Consider the following 25912-nt stretch of genomic DNA (forward strand, 5'->3'; position numbering starts at 1 on the left):
GATCAAATAAAATAGTAGTTTAACGTGGGGGGGTGGGTAGGGGGAAGTAAGGCCCAAGTGACAGAGCGCCCAAGTTTGAGGCCCTGGGTTCAATCTCCATTACTGCAAAAATAAATAAATAAATAAATAAATAAATAAATAAGGGGGAGGAGGTTTCTGTCGCAGTGAGTGCTCAATAAATGGTGGAAAGGGGAAACTGAGCTCAAGGATAGGTAAATGACTTCCCCCCAAATCACACAAACAATAAAGTGCAAGCTGTAGACACCGCTCTAGGCCAGCCCCAGACTCCCCTAATTGGGGAAGCTGCCTTGGCGACCTTGGAAGCTCTCCAGACGCCCCGCATTCATCACTCCCGGCCCCCAAATCTCTCCACCAAGCAAAGCGGAATCTTCAGGCGCCACCACGCGGCAGAAGGCGGCACTCGGACGTGGCGCTGGGGGCGGGGCCTCGAGGTGGGGCGGGGCCGCGGCCGGGAAGCGGGGCGGGGCCGCAGCGCGGGTCGCGGAAGGATGACGTGTCCAGGAGCGCCCGGTGGTGCGTGAGTGTGTGTGTGTCTGTGTGGAGCCGGCAGCATGTGGGTTTACTGCGCCTTGCAGGGGTCGCGGGCTCGAGTGCGGCTACCGCAGGGGCTGCTCACAGCTTGGCTCCGCCACGGTCGTGCGACCTCCTCCTACTCCACTTCCGCCGAGCCTTCACGGGTCCGGGCGCTTGTCTATGGGAAGCACGGGGATCCAGCCAAGGTCGTCGAGTAAGAGACGGTGCAGAAACGGGGAGCGGGCTGGGTGTCTGGAGAGGTTTAGGACGGGCTGTGGCGCGGGAAGGGAGGGACCGGGGCCCAGGGAGACACAGGGAGCCGGGCACCTTATTAAGAAGGAGCGCTCAGAGGCCGTGGTTCCGAGTAGCTGAAGACCCGAGAAGCGGTCCGGTGCTCCGGAATGTACTGTTGTGTAATTATACTGTTGTCTAAATGGTTGCGCCGGTTTAACTGACCTGCAAATAAGAAAATGGAGGCTCAGGGTAAAATCACTTGCTCAGATTCGCACACAGCCAGAAAACGGAGGCTGAATCTGGGCATACGTCTAGCAGACCTAACTTTTTATCCTCTTCCTGTTGTTTTCCTAAGAGGGAGTTTTCAGAATACTTTTACATCCATTTTTGGTCTTGACTGATGATAAACAAGTACTCGATTGTTCCCATTTTACATAAAGCAAGTGACTTGTTCAAAGTGATACAGCTAATGCGTGATCAGACATAGAGCTGAAATCCGTGACTTCTCACTCCTGTGAGTTCCAATCCATGACACTGTGTATGCACCTTGGCCTAGTTTAAAGACCTATTTTATAATCACAGTCCTCTGGAGGCTGAGGCAGAAGGGTTGGAAAATATCCTCAACCTGTATTTTTTTTTTAAAAAAAGGCAACCTGTCTCGGGCCAGGAGTTTGGCCTAGTGGTAGAGTGCTTGCCTAGCATGCACGAAGTCCCGGGTTCTATTCCTCCGTACCACATACATAGTAAAAAAAAAAAAAAAAAAAGCCAGGAGTTCTGCTGAGGCTCAAGTGGTAGAGCTCTAGCCTTAAGAAAATCCAAGGACAGGGCCGGGAGTTTGGCCTAGTGGTTAAAGTGCTTGCCTAGCATGCACTACACGAAGACCCGGGTTCAATTCCTTGGTACCACATACATAGAAAAAAGCCAGAAGTGGTGCTGAGGCTCAAGTGGTAGAGCTCTTGCCTTGAGAAAGTCCAAGGACAGTGCTCAGGCCCTGAGCTCAAGCCCAGGACTGGCAAAAAAAAAAAAAAAAGCAACCTGTCTCAAAAAAAAAAAAGGAAAAAAGGCAGTATGCCCTTTTATGGAGTTACAGCTGCCCATTCACCTGATTTCTTCCTCTCTGAGAATCAGAGAACCTGGAGCAGACTGGTAAGTCTGCAGATACCACTTGGGAGAAATGGGGCAAGCAGTTTCTCTTGTCTCCTGTATGCAGTCCTGTTTTCCCTCAAGTTCCATGCTGACAGTGCCACAAAACAATGATAAACCTTGGTGCATGCATGTTGGTCCTGAGGCTTGAACTCAGGGCCTTGGAATTGTCCTTGAACTTTTTTTTTTCTTGTCACAGGACTTGAACTCTGTGCTGGGTGCTGTCCCTGAGCTCTTCAGCTTAACGCTACCTCCCTACCCCCTTGAGTCAGAATGCCACTTCTGATTTTCTGTGGGTAATTGTAGATAAGAGTCTTATGTACTCAATTGAAAGGCACTTGCCCAGGATCATGTAGCTGGGATGGCCATTCATTAAAGGTCCTTGGTAATGATCTAAGCCTGAAGAAATAATCACCTCAATCATACAGAAGAAACAATTGTCTCATCATTGTGAGAATGAGATGGAGTGTAAAATTAGGAATAGAGTAGGTAAGAAGAGAAAGTAAAATTAAGTCATTCAGATGATTGAGCATTTCTCTTTATAGGAAGGATCGCCCCGATGTAGGGTGGACAGAAGTATTAGCCATTGTCCCTCCCCTTTTTACAGCCTGAAGTCATAATAAAACAGCATCCAGATCATTGTTGCACCACTGCTTGCTGCACTTGTGAGGTGAAACTAAGCTGGAAAACACTTGGACACATCTCCAGTCTGCCTTAAGACAAATAGAATTTGAGGAGAGCAGGTGAGGGGTCCAGAATACGTAGTGAATTCTTACTGCAGGGCCTTCTAGCCTCAGGAGTTCTTTCTACATTTGATATCTATGTCTAAAACAGCAATTGTATATATAACTTGGGGGTTTTTGTTTTGATTTTGGTTTGTGTTTTAGTGCCATGCTGAGGCTTGAACTCAAGGCCTAGGCACCATCCTTTAAGCTTTTTCACTCGAGGCTGGTGCTGTACTATTTCCATTTTTTGGTGGTTAATTGGAGATAAGAGTATCATGGACTTTCTTGCCTAGCCTAGATCTAGTCCTCAGATCTCAGCCTCCTGAGTGGTATGAGCCACTAGAGCCCAGCTGTATTTGGCTTTTAAACCAGAAATGTAGTACCTTGAAAAAAATTATCATTTGGATTCAGTGTTTATAAAGGATCTTTGAGGACCTACAAAGTGCTGGGCACTGAGAGTACAGAGACATTATTCATGGTCTTCGCACTCAGGAAATCCCAGTCAGATCCAAGAGAAAAGTCATCATAGCCCAGTGGGTTTGGATAGTGTGATAGGAGGTGTTCAGTGTACAGTAGGCACCTGGAAGAGAGTGTTTCCGCTGATGACAAGGAGTCTCAATCCCCCAGGGAATCTGATGAGCCAGTACCTGAGGAGAGAAAATGTAGAAATGTTCCAAGCAGAAGCTGCATGCACAGAGGAAAGATGAAACGTGACATTTCCAATCAACACTATTGAGCACCTTGTGTACACTCAATACATAGCCCTCTGAGGGATGTATCTGCAGGACTGGTTTAGCAGTAACTAGCCACATGTTTCAGGATTCATACTCCAGCCACTACATAGCAGCTGGAACATTCCGGTGTTCTCTTCCAATCTGCTTGTGCTTCATCCTAGACTGAGGAGTTCCACCTCCAGTTTCCTCATTTTTTCCTGCATGCCTCCAAGGAACTGTACTGCCAGCTGGGATTTTTCCTCTCTGTTCAGAGTCCCTGAAAGGAATGTTATCACTGTGCAATTCCAAGTCATTATTTCTGTCTGCCCTCTCCTAGCAACTCCTACACTGTCTGGCATGCTTCCTAGCCCTTCCCTCCCTGGGTTAGGTCAGAGAGATGCTCATTTCAGAGGCAAATAAACAAAGAGGGCAAGAGGTCACGCTGTGGCTCTGGATATTTCATCCTGCCCCTGCCACTAGGTATTAGAACAAGAAAATCACTCCAGTCTCCACTCTCTTCAGTGAAATAAATGGGTTGGCTCTGGTCAGCAGCAGTAAATGTGGGCATATATGTGGTATCCCCTATAACTCCTATGCCAGTAATACACCTTCATAGCCTTTTCTCTATACTTCAGAAACCTATTCTCTTCAAACAGCACTTCCCTGCCAAGACAAGTTACCTTCTATTAATCACTTTACTGTCATAGTAATTCAGGGTTTTGAAGGTTTTTAGTTCATGACCCAAGTACTACCAGTGATCTGGGGTCCATAGTGATATAGCACATGGGCATAGACATGCAGTGCAACTACTCACTCCATCAAGTCTACAAAAGAGAGAGGAAGACTGGGCCACTGTCCTCAGAAACCTAAGAACCTTCCACTAGACCCCACCCCTTAAAAGTTCCACCACTTCCCAGTGTTGCTACCTGGGGACCAAATTTTTAACAAATGTCAGACTTCTGGAAAACACTTAAGACCCATAGCATAGCAGACTTTATCATTCCAATGTAGTACTGCGTCCAAGGAAGCTATGAGACATGACTCCTCTCTGATGGTCCAGCTCTGACAATTCTATGAAGGTGAATTAGATGCTAGGCTGTCCACTCACCAGTGGCTATTCGGGCTATTTGGGAAACTCAGGCAGAAGGATCACTTGAGTCCAGAAGTTCAAGGGCAGCCTGGGCAGCATAGTGCAGTTGCTCAGGTCTATAATCATAGCTACTCAAGAGACTGAGATCTGAGGATCACTGTTCAAAGCCAGCCCAGGCACTAAAGTCCCTGAGACTCTTATCTCCAATTAACCACCAGAAAACTGGAAGTGGTGCTGTCACTCAGGGGGTAGGTGTTAGCTTTGAGCATAAGAGCTCAGGGACAATGCCTAGTCCCAGAGTTCAAGTCCCACGACTGACAGAAGAAAAGAAAGAAAACAGGGAAGCAATTATGCTAAAGGGCCAAAAGATGAGCCCTGAATGGAAGGAGAGCTGAGAAGCCATAGGCGACCCAGGTGCCTGTATACTTACACTAAGAGCTGTGCTCAGGGAAAGAAGCCCTTCCTCAGAGTTGAGGATTTCTTCACATCCCCACTAGCTGAGGCTACTAATATGCCCACTCAAGGGCAAGAAGTGATGGACTGTGAATTCCCTCACCACCACCCAATTTTTCCCTGCTTATAATTTGTAAAGTCTTAGAACAAGGCACTCAGCACACAGGCAACTTTAAACTCACAGAGGACAGCTTGGTGACCATGGGGCTGCAGACAGATGGACTAAGGTATCAGTTACCTTCCTCAGTACCCTATGATGGGACATCTTTCTGGCTCTAGAAAGTTTTTGGGCAATGACACACTCTGCCTGTTCTTGCTCACAAGACAGGATACTGGAAGATGAAGGATATGTATAAATGACTGCTAATTAAATGTAGAAGTCAGGAAAGAGTACAGCAGAGCTGCCCAGAGCCTACCTTACACAGCACACCGATCAAACCAGTCCCCAAGGCACTGGCCTCTTTTTCCCCCTTCTCAAAAGCCTCTTTCTTCTGCCTGCTTTTGTCTCCCTTGTACTTCATATGGCATCACAGGTGTACCGCCTCGGCCTCAAAGGGGCCATTGTGATCTTATCCGGGCTGGGATCTGTTGATTAAAGACAAAGGCATTCCTTCCTGGTAGCACGGCGCCATACACTCAGAGACAGAGAGGACATAAACCAAACTGAGGAGGTGACTTACAGTCATGCTGTAGTTGTTGCCTCATTTGTACTCCAAAAAACAGTCACTACTTCCTTTGGTAAATTAAATACACACACACATAGAGGAAATAAATTGCTAACTGCATGACAGGTCCTGCTCCCAGAATGGAAAGCCCCCATATTCCTTCCTGTCTTGCAGAGACAGTGGTATCCTTGATGAACTGTCTGCAGGAACAACAGTGTCTGGTATTGATGACATTCTGAGGGGCGGGCTGGAGTTGGTCTCCCTGGTGAGATGCATGCAGCTGGACCAACATAGCTCACCCCAGGCAGGCAGTGTGTCAGGCCTGTCCCTGCCACCACTTGCTGTGTTTGCACCTTCCTCTTGCCATTACCCTACCCTCCGTTCTCGTTGGCCCCTCCCCACACACCTTCCACCCACTTCTTGTAAATCTCAGCTGGCAGTGAGAGCTGAGTTTCACAGAAGGCAGACCAGAACCAGGAACAATTTGTAGCTCAGTGCATCATTTCCCTGCTGTTTGAGGGCAAGTTGATCTGTGAGGATTGTGTTCACAGCCTAAGTCTAGATTCCATCAAGCCATGTGGTTCCTTGACTCAAGGACTTCTGAGCATTTATGACATCAGTGTGTAATCTGGCACTGAGGCAGGGGCCTTGCGAGGGCAAGGGTGCAGTTCCCAAATTGGATCCCAGGGAATATCTGATAATGTCTCCTTGAAGAATTCCTCAGATAGCTTAGTGGATGCTGGCAGCGTTCCACAATCTGAACTTCAGAGTGTAGCTTAACAGAAAGATTTGTCACTTTCTTTTATGTTCCTTTTCTGAGCCTCAGTTTCTTCTTTTTTAAAAATTGGTGTGTTCACAGCCTATAACATAAGTGTTTAGAGGGCTATGGAACATCTTGTTTATAAAATGATAAGTATCATATCTAAAACTCAGAACATTGTCAATGTTAGTTATCATTTTATTGTCCACCCAAATGGTCCAGGATATATATATATATATATATATATATATATATATATATATTTTTTACTACTTCTAGTCTCCACCTACACACAGGATAGCTTGCTGCTCTTTATATCTAGCCCAGAGCATCATCTGCTACCTATCTATCCTTCAGGTTTCCTGCTTTAAACTTCAGATAAAACACCCTCATTGGCTAGGTCCCCAGTGTCTCATTCTTGGGATCCTTGTTACTCAGAAAGCTGAGATCCAGAGGATAGCAGTTCCAGTCCAGTCCAGGCAGAAAAGTCCATTAGACTCTACCTCTGAGACAACCAGGAAAGGGCAGGCCTAGAGACATGGCTCACATGATAGTGTGCCTATCGAGGAACCGTAAGGCCTTGAGTTCAAACTCCAGGGAATTCCCTTGCCATAAAGAAGAAAAAATAAATAAATAATGCCCTCTCCATATCCACTCTTCCTGTCTATCCTTATACTCAGGAGTCCAAACCAAAATTTATGTCTAGCCCAGAGCATTGTCTGGTCTCCATCTTCCCCACACATGTAGTTGATTGCCTTGTAATATTAACATCACAGAGCTGGGAGATTCTGGACATGGTGTTGCACACATATTTTTCCTTGCACTTGAAAGATTAGAGCAGAAGGATCCCAAGTTCAAGACCAGCTTCCAGGGCCGGAGGGTGGCCTAGTGGGACAGTGCTTGCCTAGCTTGCACGACATCCTGGTTCAGTTCCTCAGTACTACGTACACAGAAAATGCTAGAAATGGTGCTGTGGCTCAAGTGGTAGCACACTACCTTGAGAAAGCCCAAGTACAGTGCCCAGGCCCTGAGTTCAAGCCCCAGGACTAGCAAGAAAAAAGATAATCTCTATTTTTATTGGAGCCTGCCCTTTGGAGGTTCTTATCTGAGCAGCCTAGAACCAGGAAGAGCAAGTGGAAACAGCTGAGGGCCTTTGATTAGAACCTGCTCCTGACTTCCCAATGACTGGCACTTTGGTGTCATGTTTTCTCACTGGGGAGAAAACCTTTGTTATAAATACTTGCTAAACACTGAGGTAAAATTAAAGGAGCTCAGAATCTTAATAAGGAAAGAGTGGGTACAGATGTTCACATGTACATGCACATACTCAGACTGCAAAACCAGGTGGTCAATGGAAGAAACACTGGACTTGGATTCTGAAGGCCTTGGATCTAACCCCAATTTCTGATCTGCTGTTACAGAATACAGAAAGCTCTACACGCTGACAGTCTTTTATAACTCATGGGAGGAAAACCCAGTGTAGCAAGAAGTTCTTACATGGTCATTCATCTTCTTATCTTGAGTGTTCATCACTGAGTGATCTCAGGGTGCTGCCTGGCACCCTGGTGGCACAGATAATTTGTAGTCTGGACTCTTTTAAGAGTTTAAATATATCCCCAAGAGTTTGAAAGGGGCCTCACACTAGTAAATCTGGGCCTAAGAGCTTTGGCAAAGAGATTATTAACATAAATATCTTCTCATGACTAATTGAGAGATTCTGTAAACTAAAGAATAATGAAGCATGAGGTGTCATCACCCATGCTGTGAAGGGGATCACTGAGTTAAGTGCCTATTTTTCAGGGCCAAGAACAGGATCAAAGGCATTATAGGAGTGGTAAAAGTCTGGGCCAGTCTTGAGGGTGAATTGAATTTCTCATTTCATGGAGAAACTGCACAAATGAAAACCTTGACTGGGGCAGGTGCCTGTAGAAAATGTGCAGGGGAAAAAAAAAATGTCTTTAAGCAGCTTGAGCTCATGGACTTTGTCAGCTTACAGAAAAAGTCTGATTATCTGTCAAATGCAGGAAAGAAGCAGTACAATTCATTCAAAGAGGCAGCCACTCCAAAATCTATTTGCTCTGGGCAGGGTTTTTGTTAGGAATGTAGCCTTAATATACACTTTCCCAGAGACGCCTCACTGAGGGCCTCCTTTCTAATGCGGGGACGGCTGTGGCACCTGCTGATCACCCTTACTCTGTGGTTCAGGGTCAACCCCACTCCTCCTCATGGGGCCCCTTTCACTGACTTCTGTTTGGTCTAGGGTTGACCCCTTAGCAGGTAACTTTCTCACATCAGACTGCCAGGATCACTTCAGATCAGCACCTCCTGCTGTGAGTGGCCACGAGGAAGTTATTTACCTCTTCTGTGTCTTTGTTCCTTCCTCTGTAAGAGCAGAACAGAATAAAGACTGTTTTCGTTGGTGTGGAGGCTGGCTAGGAAAGCACTTAGCAGGGTGCCCGACTGAGCACTCCATAAGCTCCAGTTCTATGGAAGGACTCCCCTAACTATGGTAACATGCCTCCAATCTTCCTTTATTTTAAAAAGCCCTTTATTTCTACTCTGGCTATACTCGTCTTCCTGCTAGAGCATTTTTCTGGTTTTAGTTCTTGCTATTTCTGTTTATGAGACACGGCCTGTCTTTCTGTGGGATTCCCAGTGTAGACTCCATGTTGGTGCTAAGGGTTTTCCAGACTCATGTCAGGATTCTGCTGCTGAGCAACGTCAATCAGAGTACTGGCTTTGTAATTATATTAACCTGCCACTAACAGGTCACATGAGCAGCCTCCTTCCAACCTCATGTGAGGAGAGAGGTTACCTCATAAATTACATCATGGACTTAAAGCCCTTAGCACAGGACCTGGTGTGTAAGAAACACCTAAGTACCTGCCTCCATTATCACTATCAGTACAAAACACTTCTGGAGAGTCACACTATACCCCATGATCGAGCCTCAGTTCTAATTAAGAGGTGGGATCTCTTCAGGAAAGGAGTAGGTTGCCTTAATTTAGTGTGATATTGTCATCCCATGCACAGAAACGCTAATTGGGAGTTTTATATGGCTTTGGTAAGTAAAAAATGAGAGAGAGATGACTTAAATACATTTGGAAGCCAGGTGTGGTAGCTCATGCCTGTAATTCTAGCTACTCAGGAGACTGAGATCTGAGGGTGGCGGTTCAAAGCCAGCCCCTGCACTAAAGTACATGATTCTTCAATTAACCACTAGAAAAGGGGAAGTGGGGCTGTGGCTCAAGGGGCAAGGTGGTAGCCTTGAGGCGTAGAGCCCAGGAACAACACCCAGGGGTAGGGCAGTAGCCTTGATCTGAAGAGCTCAGGGATAGTGTCCAGGCCCAAAGTACAAGCCCCATGACTCACCAAAAAAAAAAAAAAAATTGGACAGAGAGAAGCATTACCAACCTGATGCCTGGAGTAAGAGGAAAAGTCAAAGGGCTTCACTGTCTACTAACTATGCAGTCTGGCTAGCAACTTTCTCTTGTTTTTTGTTTTTTAAGACAAATCTCACTGCGTAGACCAGACTTTTCAAATTTTCTCTCCTTTTGCTTCAGCCTCCTGAGTACTAGGATTATAATGTATGCCACCATACCTGGCCAGAAGAGAGGGGTGGAGGGGGGAACTGCCTTTTTTTTTTCTTTTTTTTAATGCCAGTCTTGGGCTCAGGGCCTAAGCACTGTTTTGGGATTTTCTCATGGCTACAGTTCTACCACTTGAGCCACAGTACCACTTCTGGCTTTTTTCCTATGTATGTGGTACTGAGTAATTGAACCCCTGTCTTCGTGCATGCTAGGCAAGCACTCTACCACTAGGCCAAACTCCCAGCCTGACTGTGCTTTTTTTTTTGGGGGGGGTGGCATTTATGGGGCTCACTGTGCTTTGAGCCAAGCCCCACTTCCCGTTTTCTGGAGGTTAAATGGAGATAAGAGTCTCAGGTCTTTTTGTGCCCAGGCTGGCTTTGAACCTTGATCCTCATATCTCAACCTCCTGAGTAGCTAGGATTACAGGCGTGAGCCACCGCGCCCGGCCTGACTTTTTTTTAATAATGAAAATAACATGACTAGTCCTTCCTCAGAAGCTTTTGCTTGGAGTACACATTAAGCAGAGCAAGCAATACTGGTCCCATGGTGTCAAGGGCTCATCATGAACAAAGGACTTAAAGTGAAAGAGGTTGATGAAAACTATCAGTCCAAATCCCCATTCCCACCTCACTGTACAGTGGGGAAGTACAGGCCTATCATAGAAAAGAAACGTTTCCCCTAGTGCCCCAGCTATCCCACAGTAGAGATTTTCTCCTAAGGTCCCTTGCTCTTAACTAGCATTCTTTCAGACAGACTAGTATCCCTACCCAGAAGGGACATCATTCTGCAGCATTAGTGGCAATTATCAAGAAGTTCTTCCTAGGGGCAGAAACAATCCCTCCATCCCCCTACCTTCTGCCACTAAGGGCAGTATCCTCTGTCTCATGTGTATTAATCCTGACAGAACAAACAGGTGGAAGACTACAGTGCTGGTCCACAGCTTCCCTAGTGTGCCTGTTTAGAAGAACTGCTTGTAGCACCCTGGCTGGAGATGCTGGTTCTGTGCACCAGAGGTAGGTTCTGGGACTCTGTATTGGTGAGTTCCTTCACATGATTCCTAGTGCCAAGCAAGTTTGGAGAAAGCCAGAGTGAGGCCAGCCTACCAAATGCTATTGTTTTTCTGTCCTCAAGTGGGACAGGAACACAAGGATGACCCATCTGCAGTTCCTGTCAGCCCGTACTCTGTTCCTACAGCACAGAACTCTCCCAGCGGAACTGAATTCTGGGCACACATGGCATCTCAGACATGTTGACCTACTTTGGGAAATGATTTGAGTGAAAGACACCCAGCCTCTTCTGGATGACATTAACGTCTGTCTCTCTTGGCTTTGTGCTTAGACTGAAGAACCTGGAGCTGGCTACAGTGAGAGAATCAGATGTCCACGTGAGGATGCTGGCAGCCCCTATCAATCCATCTGACATAAATATGATCCAAGGTAACCTTGGTTTCAGAAGCTTATATTAATTGGCCTTTTCAATCTGCTACTGCCTCATTTCCATCCCTTCTCAGGTGTGGTGGGCGTGACATTCCTGTGATGAGCAGAGGAGCCAGCTGTACAGGGTTCCCCTTCTGACCTCCCTCCTCAGGACCCCAGGCTTAGTGAGAGGCAGGAAAAGCGTAGGGGGGAGTAAACTGAACTCTGGGAGACTGTTGAGACATGCCTGGCTCCTTCCTGAGATTTTTTTTTCCTCCTAAGTATAAACAGTGTTAAAGAAGATTAGTGCCTGGCCGGGAGTTTGGCCTAGTGGTTAAAGTGCTTGCCTAGCATGCATGAAGACCCGGGTTCGATTCCTAGGTACCACATACATAGAAAAAAGCCAGAAGTGGTGCTGAGGCTCAAGTGGTAGAGCTCTAGCCTTGAGAAAGTCCAAGGACAGTGCTCAGGCCCTGAGCTCAAGCCCAGGACTGGCAAAAAAAAAAAAAAAAGAAGAAGAAGATTAGTGCCCTAGACAAGAAACTGAGGCTCCAGGTTGGTTAGGTAGAAAACCCAGGTGGGCTGAGATTTGACTGACTCCAGAGTCTGTGTCCTCTCATTGCCCAGGCCTGACTGGGTAACCATCTGTGCTCTTCTCCCTCAGGGAACTACGGCTTCCTTCCCAAGCTGCCTGCTGTTGGAGGGAACGAAGGCATCGGGCAAGTGGTAGCCGTAGGCAGCAGTGTAACTGGGTTGCAGCCAGGAGACTGGGTGATCCCAGCAAATGCAGGTTTGGGTGAGTTTCCCCAGATGTGAACAGCTTTTACATTCATCCAGGTGCTGTTTTGCCCCATTCTGGCGACTTCTACTAATTGGCTTAGTGAAACTAAGCAATGTGCAATGCATTCATTAGTAAGTTCATAGGGCTGGAAGCTGAGTGAAGAGTAAGGAATTCTATTTCTTTTTGCTCTGAAGAGGCTATCCCTGTATTCTCATCAGCCGGGCCCTACTCATGGGAGTTGTGATTCTCTGAATTCCTACATCCCTGAACCCTTGCTCTAAAGAACATGGAGAATACAAATCAGGTAGGCCCTGTCCTCCAGGAACTTCCACTCCAATTGAAAAAGTCTGTAAAGGGAGTGTCCAAGGGCACAGGAAGTAGAGGTGCCTCTGTATGCAAGTGTATATAAGAGATTATTAGCACAAGAGAAAGGCAAAGAGAGACAGTCCTAGAGAAGGGTCAAGAAAAAAAAAAGCATTGTGAAGGAGACTTCATTAGAAAGGGTCTTTGATGGATGAGTTTTATTAGGTGGAGATGAGCCAAAAATCATCTCATGCAGAGGATGTGAAATAAGCCTACACAAAAGGTGAGTTTGGGAAATGGTGGAAAACCAGTATGGCTCCAACAGAGGATCTACATGTGGACAGGGTTGCAAGAAAGAGAAAAAAATTAAAATAATGAAGAGGGGCCGGGTACCAGTGGCTCATGCCTGTAATCCTAGCTACTCAGGAAGCTAACATCCAGAGCATTGCTATTCAGAGCTCGTCCATTCGAAGCTAACTGTGCCTCAGCCCCCTGCACAGGAATATGGGCTAACTTTAATGCTAGAGAAGCAAGTTTTCTGAACTGCTTACATTTTTAAAATGGAAATAACAAAAGCTGCTTTATGATATTATCATAAGCTCTCAAAGGCATCTAAAGAGGCTTGAGGATTTCTCTCCACCTTTGGAACATTACTTGAAGTTGGCAGCCCTGGCTGCTCACATACCCGGGAAGGAGGTCTGGGGTTAGGTATGCAGAAGATCCCGCCTCACTGCCCTGCCATCCTCTGACTCAGGAACCTGGAGGACAGAGGCCATATTCAGTGCGGAAGTGCTGATCCAAGTTCCTAATGACATCCCTCTTCAGAGTGCTGCTACCCTGGGTGTCAACCCCTGTACAGCCTACAGGATGTTGATGGACTTCGAGCAGCTCCAGCCAGGTAGGGAGTTGGGAGAGTGGGGTTTGGAGCGGGGGAGGGAGGCTAGGGACTCCCCACCAGGTATGACCCCATTCTGGTTCTGCACTCATGGGAACTTGCTAGGGAAGGCTCTTGGAAGACAGCAACCCCCAACGTAGGTGAATGTGTTGTTGCTTTGAGAAAAATGTCTGGATTTCTAGAAAATGTGCTGAAATCTCCCGAGGAGTATGTTCTGGGAAACTGCTAAAAGTTCACATTCCCTGGAGATTGGGATGGAATGCTGTCACCCAACAAAAATTCATTGAGCTGTGCTAAACTCTGAAGACACAAAGCCAGACAAGATAGATACCATCCCTGTGTTTTCACTAAAATGCTGAACTTTGTTTTTAGGGATTCTGCCCAGTATTTATACTGCAGCTTCTGTTCACATAGTACTTTCACAGGCATTATCCCCATGGAGTGTGTCATGTCTTCAAAGCACTGAGGCTCAAGTCCAGCCCCCACCAGGCAAACTAAGGGTGGACCCAGTCTTTACGCTCCCTCTCTGCGTGAATTCAAGTGTCATCTGGAAAATGGAGAAGGGTTCTGAGGACTGATGGATCATTGCAGTGTAACACTTGGTACAGGGCTGACCTACAGTGCTGTGGTGCAGTGACCATCAACTTCTAGTAGTTTTAAACAAAAATGTTTGTTTAAAAGCCAGTGAGGAGGGGCCAAGAGTTTAATCTAGTGATAGAGTGCATGCCTAGCAAGCACCAAGACCCAGGTTCGATTCCTCAGTACCATATACATAGAAAAAAGCCAGAAATGGTGCTGTGGCTCAAGTAGTAGAGCTCTGGCCTTGAGAAAGTCCAAGGACAGTGTCCAGGCCCTGAGTTCAAGGCCCAGGACTGGCAAAAATAAATAAATAAATGTTAATGAGGAAAGAGGCTGGGAGTGTAGCTTAGTGGTAGAGTGCTTACCTAGCAAGCATGAAGCCCTAGGTTTGATTCCTCAGTACTACATAAACAGAAAAAGCTGGAAATGGTGTCGTGACTCAAGTGGTAGAGTACTCCTAGCCTTGAGCACAAAGAGGCTTAGGGACAGTCCCCAGCTGAGTTCAAGCCTAGCCCCAGGACTAGCAAAAAAAAAAAAAAACCAACAACAACAAAAATACTTCATTGAGGAAAGAGGCCCCAAAAGCTGAACTGTTTATATAAAATCAAGGAGCAAGTAAACAGCATAGGTAGGGGTTTTACTGTTGCTCCATAGAAATGCTCTACTACCAAGCTCAGGCTCGTTTTGGTCCTGAGGCCTCCATCTCTTGCTCTCTGTTGGGAATCCTGTCCAGAAGCCAGGTCTACAGAGCATGACTTTGGTCTCTTCCTGGCTCCACAGGGGATTCTGTCATCCAGAATGCATCTAACAGTGGAGTGGGGCAAGCAGTCATTCAGATCGCCGCAGCCTTGGGCCTAAGGACCATCAACGTGGTCCGAGACAGGTGTGTCGGGAGGTCTAATTCCACCTCATGGTCCTGTAGACACCCATATCTCCAGTAGATGGTGCTTTTGCACAAACAATGGCACACTTTATGGACAGTTAAAGTTGGATGCTACAGCAGTTGAATCAACCCCCAGAAATGAAGTCCAGTGGCCTTTGGCTTGATCTCTAAGACAGACAGCAGGAAAGAGCTGGGGTCTGTCCTTACTAAACAGCCATGAGTGGTGGAGACTTGACCTAGGACAGCTCTGTATTTTCAGAAGCACAGTTCACACTTAGGAAGGGTTTAAGTTGCTGAGTACATGTGGCTCACGCCTGTAATCCTATATACTCAGGAGGCTAAGATCTGGCAATCACCATTCAAAGCCAGCCTGGGCAGGAAAGTCCTCAGAGACTCTTATCTCCAATTAATCATACACACCACACACACACACATACACACACACACAGCTGGAAATGAGGCTGTGCCTCAAACAATGGAGTACTAGCAAAAGCAAAAAAAAAAAGCTCAGAGACAGCACCGAGGCCCTGAGTTGAAGCCCCAGGATTGGCACAAAAAGAAAGGAAAATTTTGAGCTGTGCTATTCTTCCTGTGAACTATCTAGCCAGAATTCCCTGTCCCTTTAAGTTTCTGCACTAAACTCAGCTGTGAAAGAGATGGGGCAGGTTTGTCATCTCTTACAGATGAGGAAGCTCGAGTTTCAGAGAGGAAGCAGCATGCTCAGGAAGACTCACAAGTCAGTAACAGACTTTTTCCATTGTTTACCCAGTTCATTTAAGGCTCTCTGCCCTAACGATGTGGCTGTGTCTTGTCATGGAAGTCCAGTCTTAGAACCGATAATTGCTTCAATTCCTGTCTCACTGACACTAGCAAAAATGATCATTTGTCTCAGCCAGAGAAGCAGGGCCTCACCCACTTTGAGCTAGAGTATGATTGCACAATACTCTGAAAAGCCCCTTGAAAATAGGAGTGGAAGGAAACTGGAGTTTGTCATTTCAATAGAAGAAACCAGGAAGTAGGCTGGCTTTCCTTGGGCCCAAATGGTTTCTAGCATTAACAGGCTGGCAGTAGCTATAGAATCTCTTAACCTGGATCTCCTAACTTAGCTGGGCACTAGTGCTCATGCCTATAATCTTAGCTGCTCATGAGGCTGAGACCTGAGCATCATAGTATGTAGCCAGCCAGGGAAGGAAAGTCCGTAAGTATCTCCAACTAACCACTAAAAATCTGGAAATCAGGCCAGGAGTTTGGCCTAGTGGTAGAGTGCTTGCCTAGCATGCACAAAGGCCCAGGTTCGATTCCCCAGTTCCACATACATAAGAAAAAAAAAAAAAAAAGCCAAAAGTGGTGCTGTGTCTCAAGTGGTAGAGCTCAGGCCTTGAGAAAAATTCCAAGGACAGTGCTCAGGCCCTGAGTTCAAGGACCACAACTGGCCAAAAAAACCTGAAAATGGAGCTGTGACTCAAGTAGTAGAGTGCTAGCCTTGAGCAAAAACCCTAAGGGACAAAACCTAGGCCATGCATTCAAGTCCCAGTACGTACACAGACATATACACATATCTCAGCCTGGCCCTGTCCAGTTGGAATAGCTAGTGAAGAAATTAAACCAAGAGCTATTGAAATGTAACTAATTTATATAGCTAGCCCCTGCTCCAGACCTGGCTAGACCCTAATCCCACTTTCCCAAAATGTAAGTATGGGTTCTACCAGCTATGGGAGAAGGGCCTCTGGGACAAGAAAGCCAGAAGGTATAACCAGAGACCTTAGATTGTGTTTGGTTTCCAGACCTGACATCCAGAAGCTGATGGACAAACTAAAAAACCTGGGGGCCAAGCACATCATCACAGAAGAGGAACTAAGGAAGCCTGAAACAAAAAACCTCCTGAAGGTATCCAGGAAGCGGGCATACCCCTCAAGACAGGCCCTTCTCCCCTCAGAAAGCTGACTTAGATAGAAAAGCCAGGGTAAAGTCCTTTGCTCCTGTGAAAAATCTCCTTTGCCCCTTCTTAGAATAAAACCCATCCCCCCCAGCAGAGGACAGTGCATACATTGCCCAGATGCTGTGAGGGAGGCAGGAGAAACAGAGCTCAGGAAACACTATATGACCTGCAGTTTTAACATCTGCATTTTTAACCCCTACAAGGGGACCTGAGGAAACTGAGGCACAGAGAAGGAAGAGAAAACAAAATGAAGCACATTCCTTCTGTCTCTCACTTTTCCTCTCAGCCCCTAGAAAAGCTCTACAAAATAGTTGTCAGCAGTCTTATTTTGTTTTTGTGTTAGTATCAGTGCTTGATCTTAGGACCATGCACTCATGGCTGGTGCACAACCACTTCATCTACGCCTTCAGTCCCACATTTTGTTGGTTAACTGGAGATAGCATCTCACAGACTTTTCTGCCCAGGCTGTTTCAATCTATAACCTTCCAGGTGTCAGTCTCCTGTAACTAGGATTGTGGGTATGAGTCACTGGTGCCCAGTTTTGCCATTGGTTTTATAGATGACCAGAGAGTTACAAATGTTTGCATTAGGACTGGCCCCAGACAGATCTCCTTTCCAGAACATCCACCCACAGCAGGCCCAGTAAGTAAGCAAACCCTGTCTCCTTGAATTAGACCATCTGTAAAGATCAAACACACTCCTATGAGGAGTGTTTAGAGAATGTTCATGAAGACAGAGGTTAGACGTTGAACAAAGGAGTATGCAGGAAGCTGAAGTCCCTTAAAATTGAAGGTAGATGCTTCTTGTCTGTTCTTTCCCAGAAGACATGAGTTTTGAGCCGATTCCAGAAAGGAATAACAGGACAAAATTGCTGAAGGGCCTTAGCAAAGCAAAAAGCAAATTCAAGGGCATGAACACACTTCTTTCACTCCTCCCTTCTGACAGAACCCGTGGTCAGGGCAATACTGTTTGTAGCAGTCATCAACCCCCCGGCCCAATGTAGTGTGGCAGCTGCCTCACCAGAGGATCCTTATTTTCCAGGACATGCCCCCTCCACGGCTCGCTCTCAACTGTGTTGGTGGAAAAAGCTCCACAGAGCTGCTGCGCCACCTAGCGTAAGTTCCTCAGGCTGCAAGTCCAAGTTTCACAATCACTCCAGATCCCTACCAAGGGGGACTGCCAAGTGACAAGGTCCAACTGTCAGCATGAGCCAGCATAGAGAAGGAAATGAAGTCCTCTATAGAAGACCGAAGGGTCTGGCCAGATTCAGCGTTACAAGGAATCCCAGACGTAAATGGCTTCACTGTCTTCCATAAAGGAATGGACAAGGACCTAAAACCTAAGGCTCTTTTATAATTCACTGAGCCTGAACTTGGTAGCTTTACCAATTTTTTTTAATTGGCTTTTAAAACATACACTATGCCTATTCACTTGAGAAGCATACATAACTAAGGGTAAGGGGAAATGTGAATACAAAATTTCTTGCCCAGCAGCTGGGAGTCTGACCTAGTAGTAGAGTGCTTGCCTAGTATGCACAAAGACCTGGGTTCGATTCCTCATTACCACATATATAGAAAAAAGCCAAAGTGGTGCTGAGGCTCAAGTGGTAGAGCTCTAGCCTTGAGAAAGTTCAAGCTCAGGCCCTGAGCTCAAGCTCAGGACTGGAAAACAAACAAACAAACAAAAACATATGTATAGATTTCTCCAGCTGTAGGGCAAAGTGCCTGAAAAGATTCTGCCCAACTAGTATAGATCCTCCCCAGCGAGCCAGGCAAGGGATATTGAGAGCACTCATTAGCTACCAAGTGCAAAGTTTGCTGCACTGAGGGCAGGCAGAGAAACCACTTAGCCAAAGAACTGGGCTGCAATGGACTCACAGTGCCATACTCTCCCACTGCCCCTAGGCCAGGGCTACTAGTCCACATTCCTTCTGTTTCTTTTATTTTTTCCCCATTTTGTGTTGAGGGTGGAACCTAGCATGCTAGCACATGTTCTACCACTATACTATACCCAACCCTTATCTCCACTTTATAGTTAAAGAATAGGAAGCTCAAAGTGAGCAATCGCCTTGTACAAGGCTTAGCAAGCAGGACAGCTAGGTTTGACCTCAAGTTTTCATCCCAAGCAGCCTCTGAACTCCCATTATGTAGTTTACAGTCTTCCATCTGTTGTTCCAAATGTGTCATCTTGAGCAACATATTCCAGAGAGGGGAACAAAGGTTAAGTCTGGTACCTGGATTTCTCACTCATTAGGTGTCTGTGTGTGTGTGTGTGTGTGTGCGCACATGTGCGTGCATGCATGCACTTTTTTCACTCAAGGACTACCCTACCACTTGAGCCACACCTCTATTTCTGGCTTTTTGGTGAATAGAGGAATATCACAGACCTTACTGTCCGGGCTGGCTTTGAACTTCAATCCTCATCTCAGTCTCCTATAGCTAGGATTACATACAGGCATGAGCTAGCAGTGCCTGGCTTCATTGGCTTTGTGTGTTTGTATGTGTGTGTGTGTCAGTTGTGGGGCTTGAACTCAAGGCCTGGGCACTGTCTCTAAACTTTTGCTCAAGGCTAATGCTCTACTTCCTTCATTAGCTTTAAAAATTACATTATCTTCATTCCTATTTGAGACAGTACTAGAGGGACATATTCTGCAATGCAAGGACAATCATTGTCCCCTACATTGTCCCGTCACAGTGGTAGAACCATTTTACAGTACTGACACTTAGAGTGAGACAAGGCCTAAGCCATTTCATTATAGTACTCAAAGTCACATTCCTGTATGTAGTGTGGAACAAGCTAAATCTGGCTTTGAACTTTGTTGTGGTGAGTTCCCCCAGAGGAACTATGGACCGTGTCAGTTCTCTTTCTGCCGACACTTACTGTTTGTTCCCGCTGGACTCTACAGGCCTGGAGGAACTATGGTGACCTATGGGGGAATGGCCAAGCAGCCTGTCACAGCCTCTGTGGTAAGCTGGGGGTAAACATGCCTGTAGACCACGGTCCAGAGGCCTCCACAGCCTCTTCCCTGCCTCTACTCTTGTCTAAACTCAGGCTTAACCTCCCGTGCCTGGAGGGAATCTGTGTCCTTAAGTAGTACCTGAAGTTCTCAGTGTCCCAGCATGCCCCCTCTGTGTCCACAGAGCATGCTCATTTTTAAGGACCTCAAACTTCGAGGCTTCTGGTTGTCTCAGTGGAAGAAGAACCACGGTCCAGGTAAGTAAATGATGGTTTGATACCAAGGATCACAGGAGAGTAGTGTCTAGTATTACTTCAGAAGCAACCAGCTTCTCTGAGCTCCCACAATGTGATCCAATGCCAGCCCCAAAATAGGATAAAGGGAAACAGCCTCCAGCCACAGCTATAGTCGATAGATAGATTAAACTGAACTAATCCTAAGTATTAATAAGTAGCAGGGCATGAGTGGCTTATTCCTGTAATACTAAGTATTACAGGAGGCTGAGATCTGAGAATCATGGTTCAAAGCCACCCCAGGCAGACAAATCCACAAGACTCTTACCTCTAGTTAATCAGTTAAAAAAAAAAAAGCCAGAAGTAGAGTTATGGCTCGAATGGTAGAGCACCAATCAATTAGCAAAAAAGCCAACCGGCCCAAGACCTTGAATTCAGGCACCAGTACCAACACACACATAAACCACTGCCTTTATCCTAAGGAGCTGACTGACCATAGGAAAGACTACCAAGAAAGACTGGGCATGGCAGACATACATGGAATCCCAATGTTCAGGGGGCTGAGGCAGGAGAATTGCAAGTTTCAGGCCAACTTTCAGCTACTGGCCTACACAGGGAAATATCATTCCCCCTCTCTCCCCAACCCCACCCCCCAAAAAAGGGCTAGATGCAGTGGTACACGGCTTTAATCCCAACTACTTGGGAAGCAAAAATTTGGATTATTGTAGTTTGAGGCCAGCCCAGGCAAAAAGCAAGACCCCCCATTTTGGCCAACAAGCTATTTCTATTATTTATTTTTGAGCCAGTCTCATTAGTTTTTCCTGGCCTTGAACTTGAGATCTTCCTCTTAAGTAACTGAGATTATAAACTTGTGCCTCTCTGCCCGGCCCTTGAGGCTTTACTGGCATTCAGCACCAGCTCCCACCCACAGTCCTAACTGTCCTCCTGTCTGACTTCTTCCCATCTCCCACAGATGAGTTCAAGAAGTTGATCCTTACTCTGTGTGACCTCATCCACAGAGGTCAGCTCACAGCTCCAGCCTGCTCTGAAGTCCCTCTGGAGGACTACCAGCAAGCTCTGGGAGCCTCAATGGAGCCTTTCGTGTCTTCAAAGCAGATTCTCATCATGTGATCATCTTAAAGGAGCTGGAGGGAGATGGGAGAGGAAGCTAACCGTGGGCTGGCTTTGGGTTCCTCCTTCAGGGCCCACTCTTCCCTGCCAGGAGAATGAGGTGACCGGCCTCATTGTAGTTAATAAAATTTGGACTTTAAGTAAAGGACAGAGACTGTAAGTCATCCTTAGGTTCATCCCTGTGCATCTACCACCTCACTAGAAGCCTCTCTGCTACTCTTCCTTTACCTGCTCCCTACTGGACATCTCCTTACCTCCCTGAAAAGCAGGGTCTGGGGGGATGCTAGCAAGTACAAAAGCCGGTGAGCTGTAGGGTCTACTCAGCTGTACAGCCTGCAGAGGAGTTTTGTAGAATGGTTGGGCTTGTTTACTGGTAGCAAGTGGCTCTGTTCAGGCCAGAAGGACCAGAAAGAGGAAATCCCAGACTGAGGTCAGCAACACCCAGTGAACTGAGGACCATGGTCTCAGATGACTTGCCCACCCCTGGGCACCTCCATTCTACCTGGAGAAATAGGTGTTAATCAACGAGAGTAGTCAGAGTCGATGCTGCTCAACCAGGGGCAGTTTTTTCCCTGGGAACATTTTTGGTTGTCCCAACTTTGGAATGGGTTGTAAGAGGCCAGTGGTACTTATAAACAATTTTTTTATTTTATTTTTGTCGGGATAATGTACAAAGGGGTTATAATTATGTACATAAGACAGTGAATGCATTTCTTCTTGAACATTATTATCTCCTTCCACGTTTCTCTCCCACTTCCTCACTCCCCCACTTGTAAACATTTTGCAGAGGACACTACAGGTGCAGCTCAGTGGTGGAGCATTTACCTAGCCTGTGTAAGGCCCTGGGCTATGCCAAAAACCAAGCCTACAGTGCATAGGCCAGCTCCCACCACAGTCATTGGGTCCACAGCATACATAATGCTGCTGTTGCTGCTGCTGCTGCTGCTATGATTACTACTACTGAGAAAGCCTGAGGTAAACAATCCTTGGTGGAGTAGACAGACAGACCCAGAGAAATGAGCATCATTCAGACAAGAGGTGCCTTACATGACATTGATACTTGCTTCACGATCCACTTGATCAAAGCTGAGTGCAGACCTGGTGATGTCTTGTTACCTGGCCCCTGGTACCCATATGTTTCATTCATGGGGCATTCATTGAGTCCTAGCGTGTCCCTAAAGCTAGGGATGCTCATGTTAAATAGCCTAGTACAAGAGACAGTACTAAATACCAGGCCACAGAAGGACCTGGGGCCCCAGCTTTACTAAGGCAATTAGGGAGGATTGTTGCAGGAGCAGGCAGAGGTATACCAAGAAAAGCCCAATGCTTATGGGAGAGTTTAGAGGCTTAAAAGATTCTGGCCCTTGGAGAATTACAAAGCCTGTTGTGCAGGTTCTGCCTGTGATGGGGTGAGAACTGAGATGGGAGCAGTGGTAGAAGGAAGATGCCAAAGGGCCTTGTAGTCAGAACTAAGGCTGAGTGAAGCCCTGAGGGATTTTTGAGCAGCAAGGTGGTAATGGAAAAACTGGCTGGGAGGGCTTAATTTCATGCAAGTGTGTACACAGGCCCCAAGGGTACTTATCTTGCTGCTGGGAGCTTTTTGTGACCTCTGGAGAAAAGACTGAACTTTGCCTGGTGCAGTGGTTCACGCCTGTAATCCTAGCTACTCAGGAGGCTGAGATCTGAGGATCACTATTCAAAGCCAGCCAGGGCACTAAAGTCTAAGAGACTCTTATCTCCAATTAACTACTAGAAAACGAGAAGTGGGGCTTGGCTCAAGGGTACGGTGGTAGCCTTGAGCTAAAGAGCTCAAGGACAGCACCTAGGCCCAGAGTCCAAGCCCCACCACGGACAAAAAAAGACTAAGCTTGAGCCTGTGACTAAGAAAGGTCTACAGGGAACCTTTGTACACCTAGGCTCAGGATCAGCCTCCCCCGCCCCTTTTTCCATTGCCCAATCAGTCCTGTGTGTTCTGGGACATGTGATTTGTACAGAATGGCACATGTGGGCCAAGTGAAAAGGCCTGTGAGGGAGGGAAGACTGCACAGAGGCTACAGGAGTGAAAAGGTAAGGGGACTGAATAGCCTGAGGCCAATGGGAGGAAGCTGGCAGGAAGGAGGAAAGTTTACTGTTAGAAAGTCATGAGAACAAGGAAGGGAATTTGGTCCTCCCTTTGAGGGTCTGGAGGTTGACATTTGGGCTGGTCTTGAAAGGATAACTACAATTTACCCAAAGAAGGAAGATAAGCATTTCATACTGAGATCAGGTGAGCAAAATTACAAAAGCGGTCATTTTCTTACCCATTCCCTTAGAATTAAAATCTACAGCTTTTAAGTGGGAATTTGGTAAGCTGGACTCTTCTGAATTTCTCCACCTCCTTTCCAAGTAATAAAGTTAGTACATGGTGTCAGCAGATATGTTAGGTGTGAGTTTCTTAGGTAGCTCTTTAAAATGTACATACTGTGCACCCTGTATCTCTTTCCCCTTCCACTTTTCTTTCAACAGGAATACAAATACGATTCCTGGGGTGTGCACCACCATATTTGACCCCATCTGCCTACTTCAGACCATTACATGTGAGCAATAAACTTAGACCGCACTAAGCCCCTACTATGTGACTTTCACTGAACTGTTCCTAAATGATACCATTCACTCTCTTAACTTACACCAAAATCAGGTCAGCCCATCTGAAGCACAAAAAGTTAACTCTGGCAGGTTATGATCCTATGAAGGAATTTAGTCTACTGTACAAGGGACAAAAGACTTAAGAACCTGCTCTGGAAAAATCTTTGGCAGTACATCGATAGACAATTTGGAGGAGGATGGCTCTAAAGAAAAAGTTCAAAATTCTCAGGCTCCTGAATTTTATTTTTTTGTTTTTGCCAGTCCTGGGGCTTGAACTCAGAATCTGAGAACTGTCCTTGGATACAGTTTGCTCAAGGCTAGTGCTCTGCCACTTGAGCCACAGTACCACTTCCGGCTTTTTCTGAGTATGTGGTACCAAGGAATCGAACCCAGGGCTTTGTGCATGCTAGATGAGCACTGTACCACTAGGCTATGCTCCTGGCCCCAGGCTTCTGAATTTTAGATAAATATACTTGCCCTTGCCCTGTCCCCTCCACAGCCAAATTTTGAAAATGGACTAATATTTGCCAATATTTAAAAAGCTAGAAAGCAGTGTCTGAGGGAATACAACTTCAGATGGATCGTCAGCTCTTCTAACAAATGCAGGAGACGTTCTCATTTTCGGACTGAATTATGTGTGGAGTTAGGATGGCTCTTCAGACCCACTAAGTAAACACCTTTTGGTAAATAGGCCCTAGGCTCCAGAACTAGAAGACAAACAAGCATTATCTCCTAAGGCAAAATTCAGGTGCACCTGAAGCCCTGCGGTGGCCCTGTCCTCTTCTGAGACCAATCACCCTGAAACTCCTACAGCCTCTGCCACAATATTGATAAGTGCCTGAGCCTTGGGAGATGAGCTAAGTCTGCTTTCCTCAGGGGAAGACAATTTCAGAAGAAAAGTTCTTACATGAGCACGGGTGTTACAGGCATCACTCTTCTCATGCCTGCACAGTAACATACCCAACACCTACAATGCCTACTGGCAGGCACCATGCCCTAGGCAGAGCAATAAATAGTTCCCTCCAGGACAGCCTACAGCTGGAAAATGCCAGGGAAGACATCAAGGCTAGCCTAAAGCAGATAATGGCATTTTCTGAAAAGAAAAAGAAGCCTTGCTCTTACCCCTAATCTTTAGCAGTGCATAAATTTCACAAGCACTTTCCTTTGATTTTTATTTTTTACAACTTACTGATATCACAGGTTTTATTATCACCAGCAACCGTTGGCTGGAAGCTACTGACAGGGAGAAAGGGAGTTCTTCCAGGTCACACAGACAGAGAGCTGCCACCAGAAGCCAAGTCTCTGACCCTGTTTGGCACCAGACAAGACCTCTTTTGGCCTCACACTGGGCCTTGGAGTTGGGGAAAATAACCACTGGACGGATATTTAAGAAATTGTCTCAGGGGAGGCAAACTAAAAGAGTGGCTAGCAAAAAAAGGGGACAACTTCCCACTGTGTATCATTTTATATTGAGTCATCCTTTCAAACGATAAAGAAATAAAACAAGCCCATGACCCCCCCCCCCACACACACACACAAAAATACAAGCAAAGAAAACTCTGGTGGCTCTAGGCAAATTATTGGGCCCCGTAATAACTGAACTCTTAGTAGGCTCAGAAACAGCAACATCCACTCAGGCAATCCCCCCACCTTTAGTTACCTTGGTAGTTCATTTGGGATGCACACAAATTCCAATTCTACAACTTAGAAAATAGGTTAGATTGGTCAAATAATGTATCTCAAGTGTCAGGCCTCATCTAGCTCCCAAGTTCTAGGGTTCTTCACTGTGCACGCTGCTCCTATTTAAGCAATGTCCCGTCTGGCTGCTGCTGCTGTTGTTAATAGTGGGGCTGGTGTGTAGCTCCGTGGCAGAACGCTTTCTTAGCACGCTGGATCGGAAGCCCAGCACCACGAGTCGCCACTATCATTAGCTGTCGTTTACAGACAGTACCAAGTGCTTTACGTACCCACTCTCATGTAATTCTCAGGACAACTGAAGAGGTCGTGTGAATCCAGCCCACGGCTGCACACGCACGTCTGGGAAGAGGTTGCATTCTACACCGCTCCGAGTGGGGAAGCAACCCCGGGTTCAAAAGACAGAGGCGGGAGAGCACTCTGCGCACGCGCGCACTCTTCCGGGAGGCGGGGCCAAGCCGTAAGGCGGTGTCGGCGCCAGAGCTCGCGAGAAGACGTGCGGGGATCGCGGGCGACTCCGTCGAGCGCCTGGGCCCCGCCCCACGCCGGCGCGCCCCCGGGAAGGGCCCG

At 46.6% G+C, this 25912-nt stretch overlaps 1 protein-coding gene and 1 long non-coding RNA gene across 6 annotated transcripts; one reads left to right on the top strand and one right to left on the bottom strand.

Moving 5' to 3' along the window:
• The first annotated feature begins 477 nt into the window (after window positions 1-477).
• On the top strand, window positions 478-21167 carry Mecr (mitochondrial trans-2-enoyl-CoA reductase). Of its 4 annotated transcripts, XM_090335407.1 has the most exons (11): window positions 615-748; window positions 10812-10920; window positions 11246-11343; window positions 11987-12118; window positions 13161-13304; window positions 14661-14763; window positions 16548-16650; window positions 17744-17817; window positions 19608-19668; window positions 19843-19915; window positions 20865-21167. In XM_090335407.1, exons 1-11 carry the CDS (start codon window positions 715-717, stop codon window positions 21020-21022), a joined length of 1089 nt encoding a protein of 362 aa, XP_090191533.1. In that variant the 5' UTR covers window positions 615-714; the 3' UTR covers window positions 21023-21167. The 4 variants fall into 4 exon arrangements, with proteins under 4 accessions (XP_090191534.1, XP_090191532.1, XP_090191533.1 ...); XM_090335408.1 differs by lacking the exons at window positions 615-748; window positions 10812-10920 and adding an exon at window positions 478-534; XM_090335406.1 differs by lacking the exon at window positions 10812-10920 and having other exon boundaries at window positions 541-748.
• LOC150062212 (uncharacterized) lies at window positions 3054-25779 on the bottom strand. Of its 2 annotated transcripts, none has more exons than XR_016536000.1 (3): window positions 25615-25779; window positions 5309-5477; window positions 3054-3283 (listed from the first exon to the last, which is right to left on the bottom strand). It is a non-coding gene; the product is annotated as an uncharacterized LOC150062212 (long non-coding RNA). The 2 variants fall into 2 exon arrangements; XR_016536001.1 differs by lacking the exon at window positions 25615-25779 and adding an exon at window positions 25308-25608.
• Between the last annotated feature and the right edge of the window lie 133 nt (window positions 25780-25912).

This window comes from Megascapheus bottae, chromosome 6 (assembly GCF_031878675.1).
Source record: "Megascapheus bottae isolate mThoBot1 chromosome 6, mThoBot2.hap1, whole genome shotgun sequence".
Classification (NCBI taxonomy): Eukaryota; Metazoa; Chordata; class Mammalia; order Rodentia; family Geomyidae; genus Megascapheus; species Megascapheus bottae.

What these genes read in the sequence shown, in the direction of transcription:
- Mecr (XM_090335406.1), top strand. Translation starts at nt 573, where the DNA reads ATGTGGGTTTACTGCGCCTTGCAGGGGTCGCGGGCTCGAGTGCGGCTA. An exon ending in TGACATAAATATGATCCAAG is followed by an intron (nt 11,344 to 11,986) that starts GTAACCTTGGTT and finishes CTTCTCCCTCAG; the next exon opens with GGAACTACGGCTTCCTTCCC. An exon ending in ATCAACGTGGTCCGAGACAG is followed by an intron (nt 14,764 to 16,547) that starts GTGTGTCGGGAG and finishes TTTGGTTTCCAG; the next exon opens with ACCTGACATCCAGAAGCTGA.